Below are 12,708 nucleotides of genomic sequence, written 5' to 3'. Positions count from 1 at the left end.
GATTTGATTTATAGTCAAGTTTATATTCCGCTACAATGCCATGCTAAATCAACATTGGTCATATCACAACTTGAATATGGGAATTCCCCAGTAATAGGTATCCCCATAGCCCATGTCCCTATAGAGTTTGCCCCAAATACAACTGCACTTCTTGCCACCGAACTACCCACATTTCCATGACTTATCTTCTAAACAACCAAGACTACCCCTAACCAGATCATAATCATTCTCAAAACTAGGGAATCACCATGCTACTTGGGCAAGGCTACCCCATGATAATAGTTAGGCTACATGAAACCTGCAACACACTGGCTAAAAAATTCCCAAAGCTACAAAAGCTAGGACTGTACTGGCTTTGTTAAAAATTGTGTTTTTATATTTGGATCTTTCTGCTAGTTTTATAGCGAAATTACCACTGTAGCCCACACTTGTGTGAAAAGTAGAGAAAGGCATAACAAGGCCAAGTTTGTTTTCAAACTGTAATAAGTGACAACAGCGAAGAAATAAAGTTGCACTTTATAAAGGATATGTACATCAAAATTCCAGCAAATATCCAGCAAGAGAAACTGTTGCTGGTCTGATAGGTAGGATGTATAAAAGACAGACAGACTGAGTACTTGGAGCACAAATAACTGTTTCCTCCATATTGAGGCAGGAATCAAACTGACTTTATTAAGTGAAAACTGTGGATGACAGCTAAAGTCAGGACACCTGATCGCTGATGCTCTTGGGATTTTTACTTCAGTAAAACTATAAATGTTTTCATTTTTTACTCACTTCAACGAGTCTTTTGGAGATGAAGTAGATTCAACAGAAATAGAATATTTTTACAACTGGTGGATGAAATTAAAATCCTCCATCAGATTAGTCGCATACAAATTATTGGTCAAATAATATGAATATAGTATTACGATGGTTATAGCTCTTACTGCCTCAAGGTTAGTGTTGCTCAAAGGGTCGTTTCTATATGTGAGTCTGGTGAGTCCCGGGGTGTCTGGATTGCTGATAGGGATGGGTCAGGACAAGCACAGGTGACGTGCACAGCCCTCTGTCTTGCAGATGCAGCGGCCTATTAGAAATCATTCTACTAACAATGGGCCATGGGTGTCTAATGGGGCTGTAGAGGATTGAATCCGTACACATTTAAAATTACAGTTATTGACATTACTCCTAATTAAAGTCACGTGGATATACTGAAAAACTTGCATGCTTCCACCATTTTCGAACAATGCTGTCCACACCTATTATGGGACATTCTTTACCTCATCATATTGAGACCCTGTTGTCTTACTTTTCTCAACCAACAGATTTGAAGTAACTGCTTTTACAGACAAATGACATAACTGACACATGTTGGGGTTAATTTCTTTATGTATGCATGCAATTCAAACTGTTCCTTCTCTGTAGTTCAATGATTTAAACAGGTACCTTTTCTGAAACAGAGATCTAGCTCCGAATGGTTAAAGGAGACTAGAAAATGTGTTGTGTTTGTATCAAAGTATTTAGCTACAGCCGTTTGTCAGCATTTAGATTTTTTTCTTTAAAGGGGCCAGTCACTGAATAATGTCACACTGGGCCTCAAAACCAAAGCACATATCACCAAAGGGGCAATCTGGAATGCCTACGGTTGGTGACTGGGTAAGAGAACAGTGTTGTTTCTTTACACTGCATTGCCACCCTTTAAATACATCGCAGTTTACTGTGAATAATGGTATTGAACGTACTCATTATTAATTATCGCTAAAATTCAGTCTGCTTTAGAAGCTTCGATTACTTTGGAAGGCATTACATTGGCATCAATGGCGGGCGGGTGGGAAATATTATTTTAGCAGCTAAACTGTTTTTGTAAAAATCAAGATTTAATCTTTTCACATCAGCAGATTTAGAACATGTAGGTTCCAATGCAGCAGAAGAGAATGCCTGCATGACAATCTGGCTAGAAGTTGAGTTTTACAAAACAAAGATAGTGCTAAACACATCAAAGAAACATAAAATACAATTTTAGTGAACGACAAGATGCATTAATATTAGATAGCAGTCATACATTGAATACAAATTTGCTAAAGCATGACTGTGTAGTAATATAATAGGTCTATTGAAGCCACATTTAAACACCACATCAGTTTTTGGGGAAGCTTTAGTACAGAAACACAAACCCAAGGACCTACCTTGACTTTTCCTATGTGGTCCTGCAGAGAGTCAATCAAAAGATCGCCCACCGGCTGCCAAGAGCCCTGCATGGCCTCCGCCTGGCGCAGCTTTAGGCCCAGCTCGTCCATGGCTTCCTGCAGCTCCTGCAGCCTCTCCAGTGCCTCGTCAATCCTTTTCTGCCAGTCTGCAGAGGACAGATTGAGTTTGTCCCACTCTGTCTTTACCTCTTCTGACTGCTTTCGGAGGACCCTGGTGATATTCTGGGCTCTCTCCTCAGGTGGTATTTCTGGATGGGAAATATTAAGAGGCCATTGGGAACATGAAGCAACCAACAGCAGCTCAACTGAGTTGCAGCACTAAGAATTGACCGGCTAGCAATAGAGAACCGGATAACAATGTTCAAAATTAACGAAGTATGCATAGCAGCAACTCATTCACCACCAAGAGCTTAAAATGGATTTGAATTTTTCTCATTCATGCTGGTCTACAATGGCATTTTCCTGAATCGCTAAATGTTCTCTGTTCCAACTCCCTCTCAATAAACCTTACGTATGGCTAGAATATTTGTGGAGCACTGTCGGGACTCAAAAAAAGAAATGTATTTCCCACTGGTGGAATGACCCCATTTAACATCGAGCTTCTTTCAGCTCAGCAAACAGGCAGAATTGCTTGAACTGGGCTATGTCCACCTGTTTTTTCATATGTTATACAAGGACTGGTGTCCTCTAATAAATTTTGGGGGCAATTGATATTTTGTACGGTGTGTATGTTTTGTATACGTCTGCATTAGTATTTTGTGTTCGGAATCACAGGCACTTTGTTAATAAATTTATTATTTTGCAATTTGTGTCTCTTTGGACGACATGATGAAATATTTTCATGTATAAATTTTTGAATTTGAAAATCAATGTGAAATAAATCATTCACACTTAGGATTTATTGTCTAGGTTGTGCCAAATAACTTTTGAATAACCTTTCTGGTCATTTTCTTGTTATATTATAGAGGTCTAGGCCAGATAGTGATAGGACCCAAGCCTTTTTCTGCTCTAACTTTTAGAAAGTTGGCATATTCGTGTCCAAACCAACTATGCCTTCTGCCAGTGTCATAGGTCACATGACTGTGAATTTCTTTGCTGTTCGGGTTTCTGTACTGCTTCAAGAGAGTGACACAAACGGGGCTTAGGTGTGGGCAGTATGGCAATCCTGGCAGGATGAGTGAGGAAGGGCTGTACTCAGCCCCATTTACATTTTGAAGGGCTTTGCCTCCAGCACACACAAACCAGACCCTAGGCCTGTCCTGCTTTTTGCCACCCCAGACAGTTTGGCGCTTTGACAGGGAAAGGGGAAGAACTTACCAGAAGTAGATATGGGGGTAGGACAGAGAGTTTCCTCACACAAGGCTGCCACGAGGTATAAATATTAGACCTCTGGAGTTACTCTGTAACTGCCCAACTGACCTGCTGAAACTGAAACTGCAATCGGACCTGCCTGAACCCTGCTGACCTCTGCTGAAGTTAGCCCCTGATCCCGAAAAGGAGCCTCCTCAAGTCCTGAACACATGGCTGGCGTCAGAGTATATTCCTCCCAAAGAAAAGGTTAAAATCCTGAAATGTGGGCTCCTCGTGACCGTGAGCAGGTCAATTGACACCCATACTCTGGTGCCCGTGACAAATGACAATGCAAAACTCCAATAAGACCTGCTCTTTGCAAAGGCAGCAACCACGAGCAACAACTGGCAAAGCCAGACCTGCATTTTGCACTACAGCTATGAAACGATGGCCTGCTTCGACCACCAGCTGTGAAGCTCCAGCAACAGTTGCCCATACTGGCCGACTCACTCTCCCTGCTACAGTGATGACAGTCTTCAACAACGATCCTTTTTACGCTATAGAGACAACCGTCCACGATGCCCAGCCTTCTCCTTGTGGCCTCTTCCAACGCGAACGGAACTCTTTTTGCTGGACTATGAAAGCAATGTTTTAGTGGGACTTACCTGGTCTGTGTATCAGACCGCACTCTTGGTTGGCCTGATCTTGTAACTTTCGCCTTGGTCTAGAACAACCAGATTATCGCAAGTGACACTTTGTGCTTTTAGGCGCTAATTTCACAAAAGACTTTAAACATGAATATCTCTTGTTCTACTGATTGGATATTTGTTGTTCTGGTATCATTTTATTCATTAAAACTTACTCCATTTGTTCCAAATTGACATACAATTTTTCTTATGTTTTGCTTGTAATTTATTACTGTTTGTGTGCTTCATGAATACTTTACACTTTGTGTCTAATTTAAGCCAGACTGCTTTTGTGCCAAACTACCAGAGGATTAAGCACAGGTTAGTGTAGTGATTTTTTTGATTCACTTTGACAAAGGCAGTGGTTGCTACCTGAGTGAAGCTTCCACCCCCCTCAACTAATAACCCAATTTCTCACAGCATCCATGATATTGTTATTAACTTGTATATGTGTGCAAGGCAGAAACAATACACTTCTCAATGCGTACTAAACAACACATCCAGGACATTTTAGAAGTTTCCAATATTACTTCAAAAACTTTTTAAGCTTAATATGAGATCCAGCATTTCTGTCCAAAACGTGTGAGTGCTACACTGACAGAGTCAGTGGAAATACATTGATCGCTCCATCATCTCTGATCTGCTATCAATATGTTATTACAGTGCCAATTTCCATTACCTCTAGGCTCCTGGTAGAGCTTCTCCAGGCCTTCCAAAGGCTGATCCGCCAGAAAGCACCGCACCATCTCCAGCGCACTCATAGTAACAGGTTCTTTCGCTTTTACCTCTCTTCTGAAGGCCTGTAAATTGAAATGAAGAGCAATGTTAATGCTATTTAGAATGTACCACCAAAACCATGTCTCAGATTGAACATGTTCTTCCTAATTTCGTCCTGATTCGAGTGTCCCTTCAAAATTATTTAAATAAATGTTGACAACTGAAAATGAGTAAAACCTACAAGAGGGGAAAAAGGTTAAAAACAACATTCAGAGGGGCATAGCATTACTTTTCTTCAGCCTTCTAAAATATTTTTTGTACTTTCTCCCTAACGTATTTCGTAGTGGACAGCAGCCATATTCCTTTTTCTTTTTAGCAAAAGAAAAAGGAAATCCAAAACAAATGGCAAACAATAGAAAAGAGAAAATAATGTTTCCGAACAGTAGAGCATCATAATGAGCTTTTGCTAGTGCTTCGTTGTGCCAGGCAAATTTAAGGATATTTTTGTGAGTGTGGAATTTTAGGAAGAAAATCGCCTCATTTCATTCATTTTGATAATGACGGCAATTCACTCACAAAAACACACATTAGCTTCTGCAGAAACAATCAGTAGATGGTGAATATTTAATGATCAGACTGACATTACAGTTAACTTAAATTCATGTTAACATGTTCTGATGTGCTACCATTTGGTGGTGTACTAGAAATTAATTGACGTGTATTTCCCAGAAGATCCACTGTTTTCATGCGATTTGAAAAGGCTAGTGTATGGCCTTCCACACTAATGAATCTCTGAGCTATTGCCAACATTCTGAGTGCAGTACACAGCCGTGTGGCAGAACAAGATTATTTGGCGGGAGGTCCACAGGGGCATCATAACCATGCTTTAATATGGGTGTATATTGCTTTTTAATACACGGGATTCTGTAATTTTTGTGTAAACGCCAGTCTCTAAATTCTTTATAATCAGCGACTTCTGACACACCGAGTCGCCGATTATAAAGAAAAGAAGTCAGAACTCTACTATCATACGTTATTACAGTCGAGTTCTGACATCACAACTGCTGCTGCCTGAGTCAGGGGCCGAAGAGAAAGGCAGGTAAGGTCACAAAACAGAATGTTGTTTTTCTTTCTTCTCCTCTATTTTGTAGCTTACAATGACAAGCAGAAAGAACATGTTTATTGTTTGCTCTCATTAGATAGAGAACATCTAAAATCTTTCTCCATGTTGCTACACATTCTGATCTACTGCAGCCTTTGAAAAAAACCTGACTTTTATTGAACTGTTTCTAATATCTGTTTGCAACAAATAATTCACAGGTTTTTGATGTGTTTAATTTTACACTAAAGATTTTATTTTTATTCTTCATGTTTGCAAACATGCTTTCTCTTTCATATGAAAGAGATACTCACCAAGGTTTTAGGTGGTTTGTGGGAAAGTTGAAGGTGTGACCAGGTATTAAATTGGATAAAGTGCCCCCTGACATACATGATAAGATTATTGCAAGTCACCTCGGAGTTCCATAGCCTTATAAAGGAAATCAGCCTTCAGTCTCATTCATCTATATGGTTATGGAACACCTTGGTGACTTGCAATATCCCTACAATGTACGCCAGGGAGTACTTTATCCCTTATAATATGTACATGTGATACATAATTTATGATGCACACAGTTTATCAGACAGGTATTGTCATTTATACAAGTTCTACATGATATATAATAAAAGTTGAAATATCAGAATGTTCTGCCGGAGCCTAATGCATTTGACAAGCAAAGTCAGAAGCTTATCTCAAACATTTTAACTGATGCAAAAAGTGTCAGTTACACAAACATCCAGTGTTGTGTTCTCTATCCAGTTATTTCTACCACTTCTAATACACAGAAACTTATATAATGATTTTTTTATGCTTCAATAACAAAACCTGGCAAGACCAAGTGGCAAATATATAGACCAGCAAGACAGCTTAAATCATGGCTGGAATTACCAATTTTACCAGATTAAATAATATACATAAAAGGCTCTTCGATATTCATACACATTGAAAGTGCGTCACTGAAATGACTGATTTGATTTTCACTACTTTGTCTCCATGACTGCTAGAATGTATAGGTAAATCAACCTCATCAATCATCCAATTCTGTATTACATTAACATGAATGAACAATTTAACACTTTTAATATGACTCAGTTGTACTTGGGTTGCCATCGAGGATGTAGTCTATTTCCATTGCGATTGCCAGTATTGGGATCAATGCCCCAATATTTTCACAGCTAGCAGTCAGCAATTTTCAGTGATTAGGAGAACTTCTCTAGACCACGTTTTCAAATCTCAGAGCATCAGTGTTATAAAATGTCTTCTTTGGAAAGTATTATGAGTTTCTGATAATGAAAAGTCCTGCAATCTGCAATAAATGCTAAAATAGGTGGAGAATGCTGTAGTGGAATTCCTACTATATTTGCAGTTTATTTTTGCATGGAGCAATCAGACTTTCTATGCTCTATTCATTCTGGTTTGGGGAACACTACCCTGGCAGTTCTGGTAACCACAACGGATCTCATTGTGCCATCTGAACTATACTGGGCCTGTAGGCGCTAAGGGAATAGGAACTTTAGTCAATGATGGGAGACACATTGTGCAGCAACACATTGTGAAATATTTTCATCTAGTGAGCAAGAGTTGCCCTAACAAGATTGTATTTCTAGCTTAACAGGAGCACTATACATTACGTTGACTCTATTATGCATGGTCCACACACAGGATACCATCAGCAGCCATTTCCAAACAATTTTTGCTTCTGAGTGTGTGAGAAAGAACCAATCAGCCCCATCCAGACAGCAGTGGATCGCTGGCCACAATTCACCCTTTCGGCGATCGTCCTGCGAGTGAGTGCAAGGGCAGAGCTCTTTTCCCCTCGTTCCACCTGCATGCCGTGCTTTGTGCCTCGCACTATCCAACTGTACAGCACTTTGATCAACAGGTTAACTGAAATGGTACTCCTGCCTTTGCATTGCAAGATGGGGGCAGAATTTAGAAATCTGAATGCAGTTCAGTCTGTGGATTAGTGGGCAGAGATATTTGTAATGGATTTTACACATTCACTATTTCTATCGGCAAACACAATATCAGTAGCTGAACTTTTGTGACCAATTCACATTTTTGCATTTGCGTTTCTGAGATATCAACTGGATCACATGAAGTGTAAACTTGTTCAACACTTTTAGCTATTTTGTTGAATTATAAACCACGCAAATGGTTGAATGTGATACCCTTTTGATCACTGTACATCGAAAACATCAATTTTAGACAACAGGAAGAGAAAAATCACAGTCTGATGAGTGAAGTGCTCCTCTGACATCCAAGCGGGCGAAACAGAGGACCCTGTCCACTAAAATGTTATCTAGTTCAGTGGAGATATTTTAGCCACATTGTTCAATTATGAACCCCAATCATCGCGGCATCTGATACCCTTTAAGTCACTAGACATTGGATAACAAAAAAAAAATTATGATGAACAGAAAGAGAAAAATAAGGGTGTCTGTCTGTAATGGGAAAAAGTGCTTATCCATGTAGGATATTAAAATTATGACCAGCATTTTGCAGTCTGACCTGCACCATGGACCAGATCACAATACAGGAATAGTAGGCTGTGATGAACCATCACCCTGGGGGTAGGGGACAGTGGTTAGGCGAATATTTCTGCTACATTATAGTCAATGACTGACAGACACTCAATGTGTTCCTTTGCAAACCTGAGTGAAGGTCACATTTAAATGCTAGACACGTATAGATGTGGGAATAGGATCACCACCCCACAGCATTATTGCACCTGTTTCCATTCTTGGACTTTTGTGTGACAGCTTAATGTATTCAGAGTGTTGTAGACTTGTTTTCCTTACCTTGAATTAATTAAACTGACACAAATGAAATCAATGATTTGTAGATGAAAGCTCAGGACTGAAGAAAGTGTCCACAGTGACCTGGAATGAGGTGGTGGCCAAGCTTTGCAGGAATCAAATAGTGGTAAATACTTTTGAAGTGAAAGGGTGAAAAAGTAGCAGACAATTAAGTTCACATGCAAGAGTGCAACTGCTGCTGGCTCGGCTATGCCCCATGGTAAAGCAGGTAAAGCAGTTAGAATGTATCCTGCCGCATATTTCGCAGGTGGAGGGGGGGATCTCTGAAGGAGGCTGGTGCATAGCTGAATGTTTTGTTTTGCTCAGTGACGATGCAGCCACATTTTTGATTAACAGCCATACAGAACCATGCACTTGCCAGTCATGGAGGCATATTGCATCAGAGTATGCATCGATTTTATGATATTCGATTTGTTAACCTTAAAAAAGAAAGACTGACTCAGCCCTGCTGAGATTCAAACACTTGACAAGCAGCTCACATACAAATGTTAGCCGCCAGTATTACAGAGCCAGCAGTTTATCTCTGGTGGCTGGAAAGAAATATCCAGAACCACTGTGAACAATGCTTCCAATTCCAGTGGCACTTCTGAGCCCCAAATGCAAGCTCTGCTTTTTAACATTGAAGAATCATGAAGCCTAGGCAAGAGGAGGCGCCTTTAGGTGAGATGTGCTTGAAAGCCTCTGAAGTAGGACCGTGTGTGCCAATGTTTCCAATGTTCTAGAAAGAGTCAATAAATGCAAGAAATGCTGCCCCTTTCTAGATAACCAGAGAAGCATCAATATATGGCCGCAATCCAAAATCTGAAGCTGACCGGACAAAGCCAAGGTAAGTTGTATTTGTTAATGCATATCAAGTTTGTCGGCCACCCATTCGATGCCCTTGGCTAGGAACTGAATACCAGTGCTCTTAATTGGCAGAATTGGTGATGTTTAGACTGGTCTCCTTTAACGAGTCTGTTGATCGACTCTGCAAAAAAACTATTTGGGCGTGGGAACAGTAGATTTTTTCAGTAATGAACTCTTGCATTAGGAGTTTGACTTTGAAATGCAGAACAGCTTGGGGCAAGTCCATCAGAAACCTGCAGATGCAGACCAAACTTTGTGTGCCTTCACAGGAGTCCTCCGCAATGGCTGCTCCGTTGAAGAGACAGAGATCACCAAAGGGCCGGCTGTGATCCCTAGATAAGGTGGGTGGGAGTGACCAAGATAATTACCTCTGCCTCCCTGATGAGCGTCGGTCCACCGGCCACACATTAAATTAGGCTCTAAATCTTTAGGAGTTAAGCTACTTCTGAATAGTCTCCAGCCTCTAAATATAGGGGCATATAAAGTTAACCTATTTTTTGGGCCTCAGCAATAATGGATCAGACAACTGCCATTTTCAGCTCACGCAAATATACTTTGAACTTTTCATTTGGTTGTTGGCAGTAAATAGTCTAGAAATGTCTGAAAGCAAGCAACGCTAGAGTCTTCCGGATCTCACTGTGATCATTATTTCGTGGCAGGAAAATGTGTCTTGATTTAAGGCAGAACCCACTTGTAATGTATGGTAATCTTTCATATGTAGCTTAACAGGTCACTTTAAAACAAAACTATAAGGATATTAATTACCACATTTAACCAAGGGTATGCATTCATCATTATTCTGATACAAGGGTGTATAGAGGACACATTTGTGTAAGACACACTGTGAACTAGACTGGGTGTCTCTAAGACAGCATTTAACAATGTTATCCAACCTATGGGAATTTATAACACAGGGGTTTACGAATGATCGATTTAACATATTGATATCCAAACCTGTGACCTGCAGTAAACTGATGCCGTAGGCTGGCTTATGCCCTCGTCTTGCACCTACAATAGAATTGACTGCGGCTCACCTATAGACTGCTGTACAATATTCATACATCAGATAATTGATGATCCACCAAATGGGATACAGCATTTTCCTTATTCGAGGGCTCAAGATTATAGGGAGTGAAGGAAGGAAAAGACTACTACATTTTTGTACTTTAAAAAAACCACTGCCATGTGAAAAGTCCTATCCTTTTGAAGCACGAAGGTGTTTCTTTGTCTTCTTTTTTAAGTTCTTGCATTGACTGAAACTTGTTTGCTGGTATTTATGAGGTAAATGGCACCCAAAGATGCTTCCCCCTTTCTTTACAAATAAATAAATTAATTTATCACAATAAAGACCTAAGAATGGCTGCCAACAGAAAGCAGGCCAGCATTGATAACATAATTAGCCTAAACGAATGACTAATTTATGGCCAACGATTTCAGGCTAATTTTACTGGATTCTTTAACTTCTCCTCACACTCGGTGGTGAAGCCTGGGGAAATCGAACATGCATAATATATGACCTGACAAAAGAACAAGTAAACTACTTTATTTAGGTTTTCCTATTTGTCATCTGCACTGGAGCAGTAATGGCATTTCATCCTCTGTTTTAATAACGCATATTGATCTGCGCTTCTCAAGACTTCAGCAATGAGCCCTCTGCTGTCTTCACACAGAAGAAAGAATATCATTAGCACTTTCTTCTAATTGACCTATGGATGTTTTAAACTAAAGGAATGCCAAAGAGACAGAGAATGCAATCTTCATTCCCAGTTGCAGAAAGGGTGACCCCTTGTTAGGAGGGCCGTGACTAATGGCCTACTGTCCTTCTAAGTTTTTTTTTACTGATATGTTCTTAAGGTCATGGACACTACCTATGCACACTCTGTGGCTGCACTGACGCTATGAACTATCCCTTTAGGGTTATGTCACCACCTCAAAGACCTCAAGCGCTGTTGGATTTGAGACCCTCAGCCCCAAGTTTCTTCGGTGATGGTGCCTCAAAGAGAAAGAGGAACCTCCACTTAGTGCTAACAAACATACGTGGCGGCCCTTAAATGCTCAATACTTCCCAAACATAGAGATCATACACAAATGTCTTCAAACATTCAGGTTGAATATTCTATATAAAATGACGAAACCAACCGTATTTGGAGATCTGACTTCTTCTCTTCAGTACAAATGCTTATTTATTTATTATTTATTTACTTGTTGGCAATTTTCAGTAGCACAAATATGAATCCGTAGGTGGCACAGGGCTATACATAGGATTTCTTTCAAAAAAACAATGAAAATAATAGAAAGAAATACTACATGGGAGACCATAACGTCCCTCATTGTAAAATACTTTCTTAAAACAGGCGCATTCTGATGTCAAATTGTGCCTGTAGTAAGAAAATTACTTTATTATGCCCAATGATGTCATAATGCCGTTCTCTGAACTTAACTGCTCCCATTGTGCAAAGCAGACCAGCCCTGCGCCCATCCACATGATATGCATGGCGATCACCATCTTAATTCATGCTAAAAAAAAATAGAAATTCATAAAAAAAATGAAAGGTTAAAGTAGCATTAGAGTTAGGAATTGTGTAATAATATGTTACTTTGTATTCAAAAAACCCGTAGAAAGGCACTGGAAAAAGAGAGGTTGAATTGACGTTATAGGTGAAAATGTCAATTTAAACATATCATTTGAAACAAACAAAACCACTGAAATTCACCACTTATAGTATAGTTGAGCCCTAAAGTAACTATAACTAGTGCCCTAAAGTGATTATAGCTCACACCCTCAGGGTGATCCGTCAAGTGGGGTGGGGGGGTGGTAGCTCCCTAAAATAAATTTTTCCCATGCAATTTACCAAAAGAGCATTAGACATAAATACAGCCAAAACAGCTGAATCGAATTACACTAAATTTGCCTGAAGACTAGATCTTTGACCAGAAAGTGTTTTTTATATAATTTGGTGTAAATCAGTACAGTACTTTTGGAGCAATCATGGTTCAGAAATGATGTATATTTAACAGTCATAGAAGATCCACGGACCTGCCTGATCAAAGATAATGTATAG

General features: G+C 39.8%; 1 protein-coding gene across 8 annotated transcripts in view; it reads right to left on the bottom strand.

Annotated features, from left to right (window-relative positions):
* DMD (dystrophin) overlaps nucleotides 1-12,708 on the bottom strand; it is a 6,826,337-nt gene that overhangs the window by 1,465,636 nt on the left and 5,347,993 nt on the right. For all 8 annotated transcript variants that reach the window (XM_078657819.1, XM_078657824.1, XM_078657821.1 and 5 more), the window contains 2 exons: nucleotides 4,845-4,965; nucleotides 2,169-2,437 (listed from right to left, as the gene is read on the bottom strand). In XM_078657819.1, the coding sequence (XP_078513945.1) occupies nucleotides 2,169-2,437; nucleotides 4,845-4,965 (390 nt within the window). The remainder of the gene's footprint in view (nucleotides 1-2,168; nucleotides 2,438-4,844; nucleotides 4,966-12,708) is intronic.

The sequence above is a fragment of the Lissotriton helveticus genome, chromosome 8 (genome assembly GCF_964261635.1).
Source record: "Lissotriton helveticus chromosome 8, aLisHel1.1, whole genome shotgun sequence".
Taxonomy (NCBI): domain Eukaryota; kingdom Metazoa; phylum Chordata; class Amphibia; order Caudata; family Salamandridae; genus Lissotriton; species Lissotriton helveticus.
This window is presented reverse-complemented; position numbering and strand designations above follow the sequence as displayed.